At 32.4% G+C, this 14827-nt stretch overlaps 1 protein-coding gene across 2 annotated transcripts in view; it reads left to right on the plus strand.

The window, feature by feature from the left end:
• Nucleotides 1-12225, plus strand: part of LOC135841663 (homeobox protein caupolican-like) — an 83107-nt gene extending 70882 nt beyond the window's left edge. For both annotated transcript variants that reach the window (XM_065358758.1, XM_065358759.1), the window contains exons 5-7: nt 2007-2856; nt 6962-7075; nt 10010-12225. In XM_065358758.1, the coding sequence (XP_065214830.1) occupies nt 2007-2856; nt 6962-7007 (896 nt within the window). In that variant the 3' untranslated portion in view covers nt 7008-7075; nt 10010-12225. The remainder of the gene's footprint in view (nt 1-2006; nt 2857-6961; nt 7076-10009) is intronic.
• The last annotated feature ends 2602 nt before the right edge of the window (nt 12226-14827 follow it).

A 14827-nucleotide genomic window follows, 5' to 3' on the forward strand; every position in this document is an offset into this window, starting at 1 on the left:
TAGGTATGTACTTTGGTAGCAAACGTAAAAATTTGGACAATTTTGAGTATTTTTCTACTTCCCTGTTTTCAGAATTATTTTTAAAAATTTGGAAAATCCAACGAAAAATGATTGGATCTGATCAGATTTGGACATTCCATGAATCCAGTACTCTCTAAATTTGAAACAGTGAAATTTCACTGTTTCAAATTTAGAGAGTATCTGCCTAGATATGAACAAATCTGATTAGACCGGATTGGATCAGATCCGATCAAATGTGGATCTTCCTCGGATCCAATTAAGTTAGATTTGATCTGATTTAATCAGTTCAGAGTTTCGATCAGACCAAATCTGTTCAGATCGGATCAAATCCAATAATTCATCCCAGTAAGATGATATCAAAAACGTACTCTGTGGCCAAAAATAATACCTACATACTACATATTTTGGTAGGTATACCTAACTAAGAATTTTAGAAAATTTTGATAATGTTTCCTCTTAGTTGGCATTCCTTATCTTTTTTAGCTAAAAAAAAAAAAAAAAAAAAAAAAAACGTACTCGAGCTGCATAAAATTTTTTTGATAGGTATTAAATATGAACCTACAAAAATCTAGAGAATCTCGAGTTTTGTCCCTCTCTCCACGAGGTTCTTCTCCATTTTTTGAAAAAATAATATCAGAAATATGCTGAGATGCCCAAAAACTCTGTTTAGATACCAAACATGAATTTGAAAAAATTTGAACCAATCAAATTGTAGATGAAATTTCATTGTAAGTGCTTTTTTCCAAGTTTCAAATTCTCTGCAAAAAAATTATCAAAATTGCAAACTTTCATGAAGATTCTACAAACAATAAAGATTCTTTTACATAATGACCTGCTTCAAAAATTGAAACGGTCATTTGTACCTAAATGAATTTACCAGGGTTTTCCAAAAATTTCAATAAGTTTAGGTACTTGGCTTCAATTTTAGGAATAGATAGGATATTTTGTTAGAGAATCTTTTTTGTTTGATTTAAAAATTTATGCCAAAAACCATACCTGGAAATTCAATATTTGACGATTTTAGGCACTTCCTTTCCCTTTTCTGATTAGACAGATTTCAAAAAAATAGGCAGCGTTTCATTTGAATAGGCAATAAACGCTTCTTACGTTTCCCTATAAAGACCTCAACCTTGATTTCAATTCCTTAAGAACTTTATAAAAGTGTAGGTAGATAATAGACAGATGCTATGACTTCAATAAAAATTTCGATTTTTAAATCATCGAATTGATGAAATGTATAATAAGTATTTGCTCTTGATAATTTTGATCAGAACCATCAGAGCAACTGTCTTTCTGGTTCTGCTACCTTCCCTTCCCTCTATATGTATAAATGATATTTCGTTGAAAAATAATCAAATTATAATTTTAAATATGTAGTCGAATTTTTTCACCAGTGAGTTAGGTAGGTAGGTAGGTAGGTAGGTAGGTACCTTGAAATTGAAAATTTCTCCCGCACTTCGTGTCTCAGTCATGCGAAGAGATCGAACCTAGGACAAACTGTTTCCGTTTGCTCTCCTCTCCATTACTCTGATCTGCCATTAAAAAGACATAAAAAAAGTCAGAGATATTTGAATTGGTGAATGTGTAATTCGAAGACATGTGTGCTTTTAGGGTAACTGGCAAATTGCTCTGTATCTTAAGCGTATCGTATCACGTATGACAAAGGTTGACAGTTGCATGCCAGTCAAGTCAACTTGATCGTATATTTTTTATCCCCTCGGGGGAAATAGGAGGTATTACGTAGCGTAATAAAATTCATCTTTTAATATTTCCTATATGCATAAAGAGGAAAGTCTACTGCATACGAGTGCGACATCAACTCCGATCGAAAACATCTTGCGGAATGAATTAAAATAGTAATTTGGCATTTACAGTCGTATAACATACGTGAAAAAACTTACTTAAGGACAAAATTTAAAACGCGAAATTGTAAATGGCGGCCATTGGTGTAAATTTTAATGCGAAAAATTATGATGATTCTGCAGATGGTCTGATGCATGTAAAACCAGAGCACGGAATTAAAGAGCTAGACGACGACGACGATCTGGAGGAGGACGAAGACGACGATCGTAAACCGAACGATATGCTAGGCCACCATCACCACCATCACATGCTGCCAGGGCAACCGATGCATCGCCAGCATCCGCATTCGATGTACATGAAAGACCAAATCAGCAAACCACCGGCGGGCTCGGTCGACTGCGGAATACCGTTACCAGCATCCAAGCCGAAAATATGGTCGTTGGCGGATACAGCGGCATGCAAGACGCCGCCGCCTTTGCATATGCAACAGCCTAGCTGGTGCTCATCGAGCACTCCGACCGCTGCGACCAATCCGCCGTACATGAATAACGTACGGAACGGATTCATTAGTCCGGGCTCGGGTGCGGCCGCGTACTCGTCCAGATACGGCGGCTACTACAGCGGAAACAGCTCCGGAGGATGCGCCGGAAGCGGCTCGTCCGGCTTTCCGGATGTGCAAACGGACACTCCTCCGCAGACCCCACCGAACATGAAACTGCCCAGTGTCGCCGGCAATTTAATGAACGGTTCTTCCAACGTCGCCTTTGGTTCGGCTAATTCTCACCTATCTCCACCTACGGTTAATGGCTACCCGCCGCCGTCGCAGCAACCTCATCCTCCGCCGCCGTCCCATTATACCGCCAATTGTTATAGTCAGTTGCCTAATTCGCCGCAAAAAGATAAGACTAAATTGAATAATTCCAACTTTCATCCGCCAAATCAAAATTTTCTAAATCACCAGCCTTCGCCGTTGCCGAATAACACTGCTCAGTCTCCGAACGAAGAAACCGCCTTTAAGCCGTTTTATAAAAAGTAAGATTTCTCTTATCTCTCATCTTTTTGTTAACTTTTTTTTTTTACTATTTTGCCATTTTTCACATCTCGTAGCCTACTCGAACATCGTAGGTCTATCTTAAAACCAAATCGTGGCAAGATTATAGAAAAAAACTGGGTATTCGTTACCTTATAATTTTAGCCATAGATACACATCATATTTAATAGTGTAATACGAAATGAGATTAAAATAGAAATTCGTATTACATGACGTAAATCTCTATAGTAAGACATTCGAAACGTAAATGTGCATCTATGTGTATCTACTTACTATAAGTATAATAACCCCGCATTCATAGAACTGTCTGATATACCCACACGTTGACTTGACAAACTTCATTTGTGATTTTGTTTCATCTACTACCTACATTAGCATCTACTATATCGCGCGCAAACGGTGTTGGAACAAATTGTCTGTAATTGTAACACGTGTAAATACTAATCATCAATTACGTATCTTTAATTTTAAATATTCCCTTGCAGAATCATTTACATAGGTATTATCGAACTCGTCTTCTAATCAGATGAAAAAATAGCCATAAAATAAACTTATTTTGGCAGGTATCTAAACCACGTTTAGTCTTTGAGTCACAGAAAAAATATTTTGAGAGACTATTTTTGCTCATTTTTTAAAAAACATTGTGAGAAATGCGAGGTTCTACTTTGAATTGAAACGTATGGTCACATAATTTTTTAGCTATCCTGACTCACTTGAGAAAAGAGCTTGAGAATAGGTACTGGTATTCATGATTTTGTCCTTCCCCCCTTTCCCCCCTCTTTATTTGATAGCTACTGTAAATAATGTGTACCCACAATTTCAAAATCGATGTTCTTTTGAAAGTCTGGCAACAATTCTCTGCATGTCATATTTAAATTGGCTTCATTATAGGCACGAAAAAATTACTAATGGCTACTTGTGTGGAAAAACTGCTCGTAGAAAATCAAATTAATCATTGTCTGCTCCGTTGATCTGACAAAAAAAAACACTTGAAGTGCCAACTTTCTCGAAAAAATAATGCATGAAAAAAAAACACGTTTAGAACTCAAAACCAAAATTTCAGAAACCCACAAATTAATTTTTCAATTTTTGGCGAATTTTTATTTCCTAGTGGATATAAAAATGCACATGAAATGGAAAATCTTTAAAATAAAATTAATGAAAATTTACTCCTAAAAATCGATAAGTATCCATGAACAAAATAATGTAGCCATTTCCTAATCAATTTGGAGCCTCCAGTGAGATTTTTGGGGTTTTCATTCATTTATGTACTTTTAATAATTCATTAGAAAGCTAAAATACTTAGTTGGGAAAGCTGAAAATTTGATCTTCCCCTAAAACTCGAAAATTCACAGTTCCACCAATTTTCAAAAGGACAATTTAAACCAATTTTTTGACAAATGGAACTCGGTCGATTTGCAATGAAATTTCAAGATTTGACCCACTTTGAACAAAAAATAAAAAAGCGTAGGTATAAGTATCTGATCACCTAAGAAACATTTTGCCATTTCAATGTCCGAAGTTAAAATCCCAGGAATATTTTCCTTTTTAGAAAATTTTTATATTTCGGTTGACGTGTTTAATTTAGAAAGTGCCTCCAAGAGTCTTGTTCGAAAAATTCATGAATTCAATTAGATTCAGCAAAAGTACATAAATTATAGCTAGACTACCTAATTCTTGGGGATTTCTGGATTTCGATGTTTACGAAGGGAAGTTATCTCTTTTTTGGGAATAATTTTCAAAAGATCTCAATTTGGAAGTTTGGTAAGCGCAGGTGGTTGATAAATCAAAAGAGGAGGGAATTTTCCCGCAAAATTTTTTTAAATTTTTATCTTGAATTAATTTTTTCTTTGATTTAAAAAAAAAAATCAATTTTCGTGCCCAATGAAGTGCAGAATTCCAAAAACTTCCATTTCTGTCCAAAAATTTAAATATCAATGGGAAAGCGACCAAATCACCAAAACTGTTTTTTGTTTCTTTTTTTATGGATGGTAAACCAGATACTGAAGGAGTGAAAAATTCATGAAAAAAGGTTTCAACTAAAAATTGACCATGCATCCAAAGATGAGTTACTTCTGTATCTTAATGACTCTCTAGAATTTTTCAAGATTTACACTCTTATCCAAATACACATTTTTTATTTATTTTTTTTTTTCAAAAAAACATTGCGTTATGGTTGAGTGAAATGTTTAATACCTATACTCAATATTTTTACGGTCTTAGTTATTATAGGATAACCTCTATACGCTCACTTGTATTGAAAATTATTTTCATTTTCTAAATAACTAATATCAGATTAAAATAAATTAGTTTTATCGGATGATTTTTCTCTCACTTCTTCAAACAATATTCGTTCTTACACACCAAGTACCTACTAATTATATTCGCACCATTACCATGCAGAAACGGAACGATTACTTTAATTCCTATTTAAACTAATACATTTTAATGACTGTGTTTCCCTACCTACGCAGATGAATAAATCCCAATACGAAATTGATAAATTTAATGATTAGCTACTTTTTGTTGAACGATAAGTCGACTAAAAATACTCTCGTATTCAAACTTGAGATTTATCTGAAAAAAAATTAGTACACCTTTATAATTAATTTTTTTCACTTTTACCATTTCAATCTTCAACCTTTCGTCTCGGAATACGATAACCCTTTAGCGATATCCACCGTTGGTATAAGCATTAATAGCTTAAGTGTAATTTTTTTTTCCTTTCCTAGCTGTAAATAATCATTACACAATTGTAATCTCGTACGAGCTTTCGTAACTTTAATGATTTACCAATGAGTTACAAATTACTTTTTTGATAATTTTTTCCATCGCGTTTGCAATCCGTATGACGAAAGTAATTGTGATGTTTGAGTAATTTTTCATCATCGAAGATGCCACTTTATTTTTTTATAAACCTCACAATACCTAGTTGTCGAATATTATGGTGTTCGAATTTTGGTGTTTATACTTTAGTAAGAGAATCAAAATATTTTGCATTACAGACAATTTGTTCCAATAATGTGTACTTACCATTTTAAGGTTATAAAATAGGTATCTGTTCGATGTCGAATTTTTCATATAGGCAGGGTTTAGGTATTTCCTCGGCTTTAGATGTGAATTGAAGGATAATTATAAGAGGAAAGTCCAAATTGAAGATTAATTTGTTTGATCAAACGGAAATTTGGTTCGTTGAGAGACCTCGTCACTTACATTTCAGAACCAAACTTTCTGCCTTAAATAATGTATTATTTTCCTATCTATTTTGAACTTTGACGCCGAGAAAAATTTTCCACATTTCTATAAATTTCACACTTCTTGAAACTCGACATTGAAAATTTTCCCATTCAAGTATATCGACATGTCTGCGAACAAATATAAGTACTTACTTGGCAACTAAGCTTTTCGTTAATCGTGAAAATATAAAAGTAAACAGCAAACAAAAAAAACTAAAATAGCATTCTTTTGCGGGAAACGAAAAAACGCTGATGGTAAATGATGAAAAAAAAACTTCAACCAGTTAAAAGAAAGCTAAAAGTTTTTCTTCATTTTAAAGTAACTTCAGTAGTAATCGAAAATAAAAGCTCAAAAATATGGGGCGTCGTTGACGAGACAGATTTTAATTTCCCACGGTATTCAAAAGCTGCGAACTTCTATTTCTCATATGAGCCAGATATACTTACGGTTTTTAAAGCGTCACTTCTTTTAGTAGATATCTATGGTGTTCAGCGATTGGAAAAATACACAGGTTTAATATCGTATCGTAGAGTGGATTTTAATTTAATGCATTTGTATAAAAAAAAAGAATTTCATTGAAAAAAAATATAACCCATACAACCTACATCGTATAAAAACGGGTATACTAAATTGAGGTACCTCGAATACAGGAAACCATATATAGGAATACTTAATCAATTTGTAGGTATAAATCCGGAATCTATATCTACGTTTAATTTGTCAATTATTTATAATGTAAAAAAAAAACCACCTTGCACCTCTCGGTATAGTCAGACAGTTCGTAATGGGTATCGTTTATTGAAACAAATACAACGAATTAGAAATTTAATTATTTTAATATTTTTTCAGCGTTAATTCGGAACCAATAAACGGTGCATTTGCAGCGACAGTGTAACCTTAATGGAAAAAAGCTCTGGTATAAACACTGCCCATATGTTTTTCGATTTTCTGCTCTTACTGTCGGTGAGTATAATTATTATCACTTAATAAGTATGTACTATATACCTAGACCTATTATTTTCTAACAAGGTTACTGTATCATTTAGGTACCTACCTAAAATTATCAACAAAACTAACTTTTTCGATAACATTTATTCAACTCGTATCAATTATTGCACGAATTTAAACCCACATTTCTCCTCCATTCTCTTCTCTATCTCTCTCTTCTTTCAACATTTATGAAAAATCCCACCAAAAAAATTGATCATCGTGTATCTCGTTATATTCTGCAACATTTTAACATCTCATCGTAGAAAAAGTATAGGTACTGCAATTATTCGAACACGTATAAAGTCGTTTGCTAGCATTTTGCCAAATACACCCATAAAATATTTCATTTAATCTGGTAAACGATTTCCCGTCGTAAATTCGAAAAAAAAATTCAATCGAATCATGAATGAAACGGATTCGAACGTTTTATCCATTGGTAAATCTACATGGTGATCGTGACTCGGTCTTTCGATTACTTAAATCAATATGCTGGTAGACCATTTTAACTGCTTAGTATAAGTATGAACACATACAGGTATAATAAAATTAACTGGTTCGTAAACTGCGGCAAGTTAAAAGTTTTCATTTCCAATATCCCATTGAAAGGGTCAAATCGAAAGAAAAATCACTTAAACACATAATATGTACCTACCTATAACAATGGGAAAGTAGGTATAGGTACCGTATAGGGTGATGACGAGGGCGACCCCTCCTTCGTGGAAATTTCACTTCACATTATTCGCTTCGCGTGGTTTAATGGCTCTAGATAATTAGAATAGGTGAATTTTTTTCAAAAAGAAAAAGAAAATCCAAGGTCACTTTTAGTATAGGAAAAAAAGAAAGAGGTAAAAAGCCAACATTATCGTCATTCGATAAGATGATTTATGTTTCCGTTCGGTTAAAATGTAAGCTATTCGAAATAAATTCTTATTGAAAATTATCTATACGTATCGACCAAATACTCGTCGTCGGTACCCGTTGCTGGTAAAACCTGCTGAAACAAAAAAGAAATGAAAAAAAATGACACGTGAGCAAAGGATGAGAAACACTGAATGGAATAAAAACCAACACAACGCGCACACGGTTTGTACGTGTAGCGTGAATTTTCTTTGTATTAAATTCATTCACAGATTCCTATCAACGTTCATTAATCTATGTCTGAGACAAGACTCACGTCTTGTTTCCCCCTCGACACAAATGTAACCGAGCTCCCCTCTGACTAACCATATATACAACTCACACCCAACGACCGACTCTCTGCCATTAAAATCATATAACGACTTCGACGACTCCAACTCCAAAAACCACCTCGTTTCCTTGTTAAATATTATCCCAATGCTGTTGTTTATTTCTCAAGACGTGCTGTTTCCCTATCTTCACAATATTTATTGCTCTAATAAAACTTTTTTCGATAGTTTTCATTCGCTATATAGATTTACTTTTATTATATTATTCTTATATACATACATAAAGCCTACAGAATATTATTTCACTATCACTAGGCCAGTGATCAAAATGCTCCCAGAATTTGCCCAAGATTTGATAAATTTTTTGGCGAAAAAAAAAATGCCAAGAGTCGAAATCTAGAACACGAATCTTACAGGGTGTCCTTCCTCCTCCTCATATCCCTACAGACTTCAATGCCCATTTTTCTTACCATTCGTTTTCATATATTTTGTTCTGAAAAAAGAACTTGGGAAAATTGTTGCTTTTCCCTTCGAAAAAATTACTCAGAGGTTTTTGAAATATTTTGGAATTCTTCTCTGAACTTGAATTTTCGAGGCAGAAATTGCTTTGAAAATTTTCTAACTCATTCCCGAGGAAAAGTGCTGAAATTGTTCATTTTTTCATTACTCAGCAAAAAAACATGGCAGGTATCTACCTAATATGTACATTTTGTTTCAAAATATACTGAAAAATTCGGTACCCAATTATTAATTTTGAAATATTTTTTTGATAATTCCAGCCAGTTCGAACTCGAAGCTCCTCAGTCTCTCATTGAGAGTTGCTAAAAATTTTTTTAAAAATCTGATTTTGAACTTATTAAATTTTTTTTGGAGAAATTGATAGACTTTTTGGTGCTTCTTTTCGTCACTTGTGAGTGGGTGAGAGTTGGAGAAGGTGACAGCAATTTTTTCAGGGGTTTTTCAAAACTGCAGGAACATCAACAATTAGAAAGGTCGATGTTGAAAGTTGCCTGGAATATGGCGGAAGGGTGAGGAAGGAGGAAGTGCTTGACTTTTGACTTGATGTAAAAAAGATTCTTTGAACATTACACTTTATTTTTGTTGAAAAAAAAATCATTCTCGGCGAAAGACGAAGAGAGGGATGACTTTCTGCAGGTTTGTTCGGTTATATCGAAAAAAATTCAATATCCAAAATTTTTCAACAATAATGGGTAGATAATTTTACGTTCGACTCAACCTTTAAAATGAGATCTAAGAGGCAGGCAAAAGATGTAGCAGTTCAAAATTTGTTTCTTCGTAGTTCGTTTCAATTTTAAAAATATGCATCCAATTTTGTGGTTAAATTTTTGTTGTTTTTTAAAAAAATATTTGAGCTAAAACCTGCAAATAAAATTTTAAAGAAATCTACTTTTTGATTTTTTTATATCCACTGCCTGTTATTGGACAGCGGTATTTGCTGGAACACCCTGAATAGAAAATATGGCAAAAAAAACTTTATTAGCTCGTTTAGATTAGTAAATAAGAAAATTCCCATTTATCTACCTACCAAAATCCATTGGAATATCTTAACGAGGTTCGTGGTCCAGAATGTATCAACGATAGCTATATTTTTAATACCAACTGGGCACATTAGCGAATTAAAATATAGCGCCACTATGAATTATAAATGAACTGTTAGAATCGATTATAATTAATTTTTTTTTTCGTATTTTGGTTTCAGATATTTAATGCAAGTATTCGAGAAGAACGAAACATCATTGTGAGATTGATCGAGTTCTCGTAACCGGTTCAAAAAAAATCATCAACGTCGAAGCACCGGGTGCAACTGGTTCCCAATTCGGATATTTAATTTAATATTTTGTCTTTTTTTTTTGTTTGTTTTAATGGTATAAATATCGGGAATTAAAATTCGTATAATGTGTATAAAAATATTCGTCGATAAAGATATCTACTTATAGGTACTTAACTGTTCTAAGGTATTTCGTGATTTGGTAATTAATTTTTCGGATTTTGAAACTTTTTCGGATGAAATTTTTGTCGAATTTATTATGCAGTTATTTTTTTCTTAATTCTTGTATGTACCTAAAATGATCCTTATTTTTGTTAATTCGTTCCAAACGCTTTTTAAAAGTTGGCGTGATGCATTTTTGATCTCAAATAACTTTCTTATAAAGTAAAATGCCACGCTAATGCAATTTCTCACACAAATTCGTAGAATATAGGGTACTATGCATATAAGATATGTAAATTTGCAATTTGTGCGTAGAATTATCGTCTGGTTATTAATACAATGTACAGTTACGTTCAATTGAATTGAATTAAAAAAGAAGAAAAACCTGATTTCGATCAAATTATAGCAGCAATTTTTCACGTAGAAATTTTTTTCCTACGAGTTGTCAACATTTACTCACACCAGCTCAAAAAATTTGGCCACAATCCAACAATTTAAAATGAAAATTGCAACAGAATCAAATCGAGTTGTGTGTGAGAAAAAGAAAGCATTTTTTTTATATTTGGTACACAAAGGCATTAAGGTTAATGCGTTTATTCAGAAAGGTTATCAAAATACCTATGCCATTTCGATTGATATTTCTAAATTCCTGAAACATTTTTTCATCGAAGAAATTTTTTTCTCCACAAATAAAAATCGTACCTCAAGGAATATGTGCTTACTTTGTACTCAACTCGAAATAGGTACTGAAAATAGTATTCTGTTGTACTGTGCAGAGCTCGTATGATATTGTATCCTATCTACATTTCTGAAAAATACATTTTGCTCGCTACGACCAAATAAAAAATCACGACGACGTTATAGGTTTGCTCGCGTATTACGATGTCTACAACACTGCATGTCCGACCAGCACGAAACTAAACACGAATTGTATTTTAATATTGTAAATCATTATATACTTGGCAGGCTTCGGCTAGAATTTCTTAATCACCCTGTACTGTTCACGTACCTAACCGGTATATTGAAATACTTGGAAAATTCAACTCTGTCGCCGGAAAAATATAAATACCTGGTATATTTTTTTGACTTTATACCATATGCGTTGAAATTATTTAAAAAATTGTGGCATTTGTTTTTATGTACCTAATCAAGAATTCATGTACCTATTTCAATTTTTGAGCTTTTTTTTTTAATGTGAGGATAATAAAACTTCAAATTTTAATATACTTACCTATCTAAGATCACGACGAATACACGACACATAATTATACGAATATTGATTCTTTTTCCTTGTTAATTATAAAAATGAATTTACCGAATGTGGTACATAAAATTATAAAATTTAGTGCAAATATTTTATTTATTGTTAAATGTTTTCTTTTCGTATTTTGCGCTTACCTATTTTTGCATATTGTATTTGGCAGCCATCATATAGATGTCGCGGCTGTAATGTTGTATATTGATATTATTTTGTTGTTGTATAAGTTGTATTGTCTTAGTTTGTTGAGTTATTTACTTTGGATGAAGGAATATATAGCTTTAATGTCCGTTTTACACATAGTTTATTTACACCTATTAGGTACAATCATCGAGTCAATGAATACGTTTAATCAAATTTTTTACGATTTAAGAGTCTTTATCCGGCGCCTCATCTCTCCTTCAAATTTTACATTGTGTACATACCTACGTACCTATCTTCCTACCTACCTACCCGAGCTATATAGCTGAAAATGATTGTGCATGTGTATATATAAAAAATATACCTATCTACCTATTTGTTTTGTTGTACATGAATGTAAATTATGTAAGCACTTTTAAATTATAAATGTATACCTCGAATTGATGAAATATTTTTATCTGTTACAAAAAAGATGGAAAACAATGCGACAAATTGTGCAATCATTAACATATAAACTTAATATGCGAAAAGTTTTACTGTAGATAATATCAAAATAAATAACTTTTGTTGATTTTTTTTATTTGGATGGCAGCTGGTCGTTATTTTAGTTTGTAATTTTCTATAAACGTTCAGTTAGAGATATTTTAGTAAATTTAGTACCTATCTAGTATGCTCCTTGGCTGCAATTCTAATTTATATAGGTATCCTTTCATCACAAAAAGATACAAAATAATTGTAAGTACCTACCTATTAGGTCCATAGGTGAAGAGTTTCATGGATTGGAAACACATTATTAAATAGGTACGAATGATGATGATGATACTTAAATAAAAAATTTAAATGGTTAAAAAAATGATAGTCATTCCTCTGGTTCAAAATAAAGTGAAAAACACGTAGCTATTGACTGGGAGCTAATACAATTCAAGCATTTATTCGTATAATACCTATAGGTACCAAAAAAAAAAAAAAAAAATTGATGCATAAATTGAATCCATATAAATACCTAAACCAGTTTATTACATAATAACGATACCAATTCCTAGTGCTTTTCAATAGGTATCAATATCTGAAAATTCTTCTATATCAGAAATCGAGGACATTTTATTTTTAAATACCTACCTATTTGTTTTCCCCCTTCTCAGAGACACGTAGGCCTAATTAAAAGGCACTAACTAAAATATAGGAACTTGAAATATGACAGTATGCATATAAAATCCCGACCATTATCATTTCAGCCTTGAGTCTACAGTCTACCTGAAAAATGCCTAGACCTACCAGCCACTTGTTTTAAAACATTATACGAATAGGATAACAAACAGGGGTGTGAATTTTATTGGTTGTTATTCGAATAAAAAATATTATATTCACAGTGCCTTCACGAGTGTTTTATGCATATAAACGCCTACATAATACATTATAATTTTACAGTAATGTGTAAGTACGAGTATACCTGTGCAACATGTGTAGGTAAAAAAATTAAACGTTTTAATTTATTTTTATCGCAATGATAAAAAAAATCCCGCTGTGTTTTTTACTATAGGTATGTCTATGTATGCTGTGAAGTGTGTGTATGAATACCTTACCTACTGGTCTGGAAGATACCACACGAAGTGTGATTTAAACTCACTTCAGAATTTCACACCAAATTCAATCATTTTTTGTGTATTTTTCCTTCTTTGCTGGTTATTTTACTAAATCAATGTGGGGAATCATTTTTTTTACATTTCAGGTAGGTACTTGTGTAGATTTTTAAACAAATCAAAAGAAACGAAGGGTATGAATATTATTGATATATTTCAAGATAGAAAAGATATGACGAAAGTAACAGGGACAGAGGGAGGGCTCAAGACATACTTTCCCCACTAGTGATAAAAAAAAACACACAGTATTTTAAACATTGGTTGTCAAATTTTATGAAAATCTTGAGATCATGAAATAACCTTCAGATATACTAGTCTTAAAAACCCTGGGATCTTTAGCAAATTTTTCAAAGCATTGGCCAAGCTGTCCTTTCTCATGCCATTACTCATGGTTTTTTCAAACTTTAAAAAATATCCCTCTCTCCCTTCCCCACACCACGTTTCCTCAAACAACACTATCTACAACAAATTTCAAAATTATTAAAAACTTAAATAAAATAATAATAAATTAAAAACGTTAAAAAGAAGAAAAAGATCAATGATTTTAAGACCAGTATTTCAAATTGAAAACAAAAGTGATTTGGATTTGATTCAAATAATAATAATAAATACAGGGTGTTTTAAAAGTTACCTTCCTCCTTTCACCTAGTAAGTAGGCAGCTCATATTAAGCACAAGTAGATACGCTTGCCTTCTTGCTGAATTGAAGGGGTTAATTTACACCAACGTGAAACATTTTGTTTAGACCTATCAATATAAAAGTTTTTAAAAATTTTTTGAGTTTTTTTTTTTTTTTTTTTTGGATGAGCACTAAGCATTTTTTTGTATGTTTCATGGTTTGAAAACACATCTAAATGTCACTGCATTTTTGTGTCAATTTATACAAAATTAACCAAGTTTTAAAATTTTTAAGTATAGGGTAATATTTTCTACTTCTGTACTACAGTCCAATTTTTTTTTTTTTTTTTTTAATATGAAAATAAAAATCAAAAAGTCGAGGTGGTGGGGTTGAATTTGAAGATTTCTTCACGAATCCACCTCCTTCTCTAAAAAAGAAACAGTTGTTCAAAGTTGATAGTGGCCATTTCACTTTTTTACGAGGAAAATTAAAATCTTTCATTAAACGGGTTCCCCCTCCCCCAAAATGATTCCAGTCCCTGGCCTCCCACATTTCTCTTCCTGTTACATGGTACCCAATGCTAGAAATTGATCAATAGATGAGTATTACAAAATAAAAAAGGTACCAATTTATTTTCCAGTTTCTTGGTGCTGAAAAATGCCCTGGGGAAAAAATGCCATGTTTTGAAAAGTTCGTTTTTTGCTAATACAAAATTTGTTAGTAGGTATCTACCAATCAGTGAGAAAATTTTTAAGTTGAATAACCATAACCGGTCAAATAAAGTTCACACGTGTTTTGTATTCGATATTATTGTGAATTGGTAAATACTTCTTAAGTACCTTCTTGTGGATATTTAACAGGACATAAAATTCGTCATCAAAATAAGACAGATAAGAAAAGTGAAATACCTCATAACCATACGTAGTTTGC

The sequence above is a fragment of the Planococcus citri genome, chromosome 3, assembly GCF_950023065.1.
Source record: "Planococcus citri chromosome 3, ihPlaCitr1.1, whole genome shotgun sequence".
NCBI lineage: Eukaryota > Metazoa > Arthropoda > Insecta > Hemiptera > Pseudococcidae > Planococcus > Planococcus citri.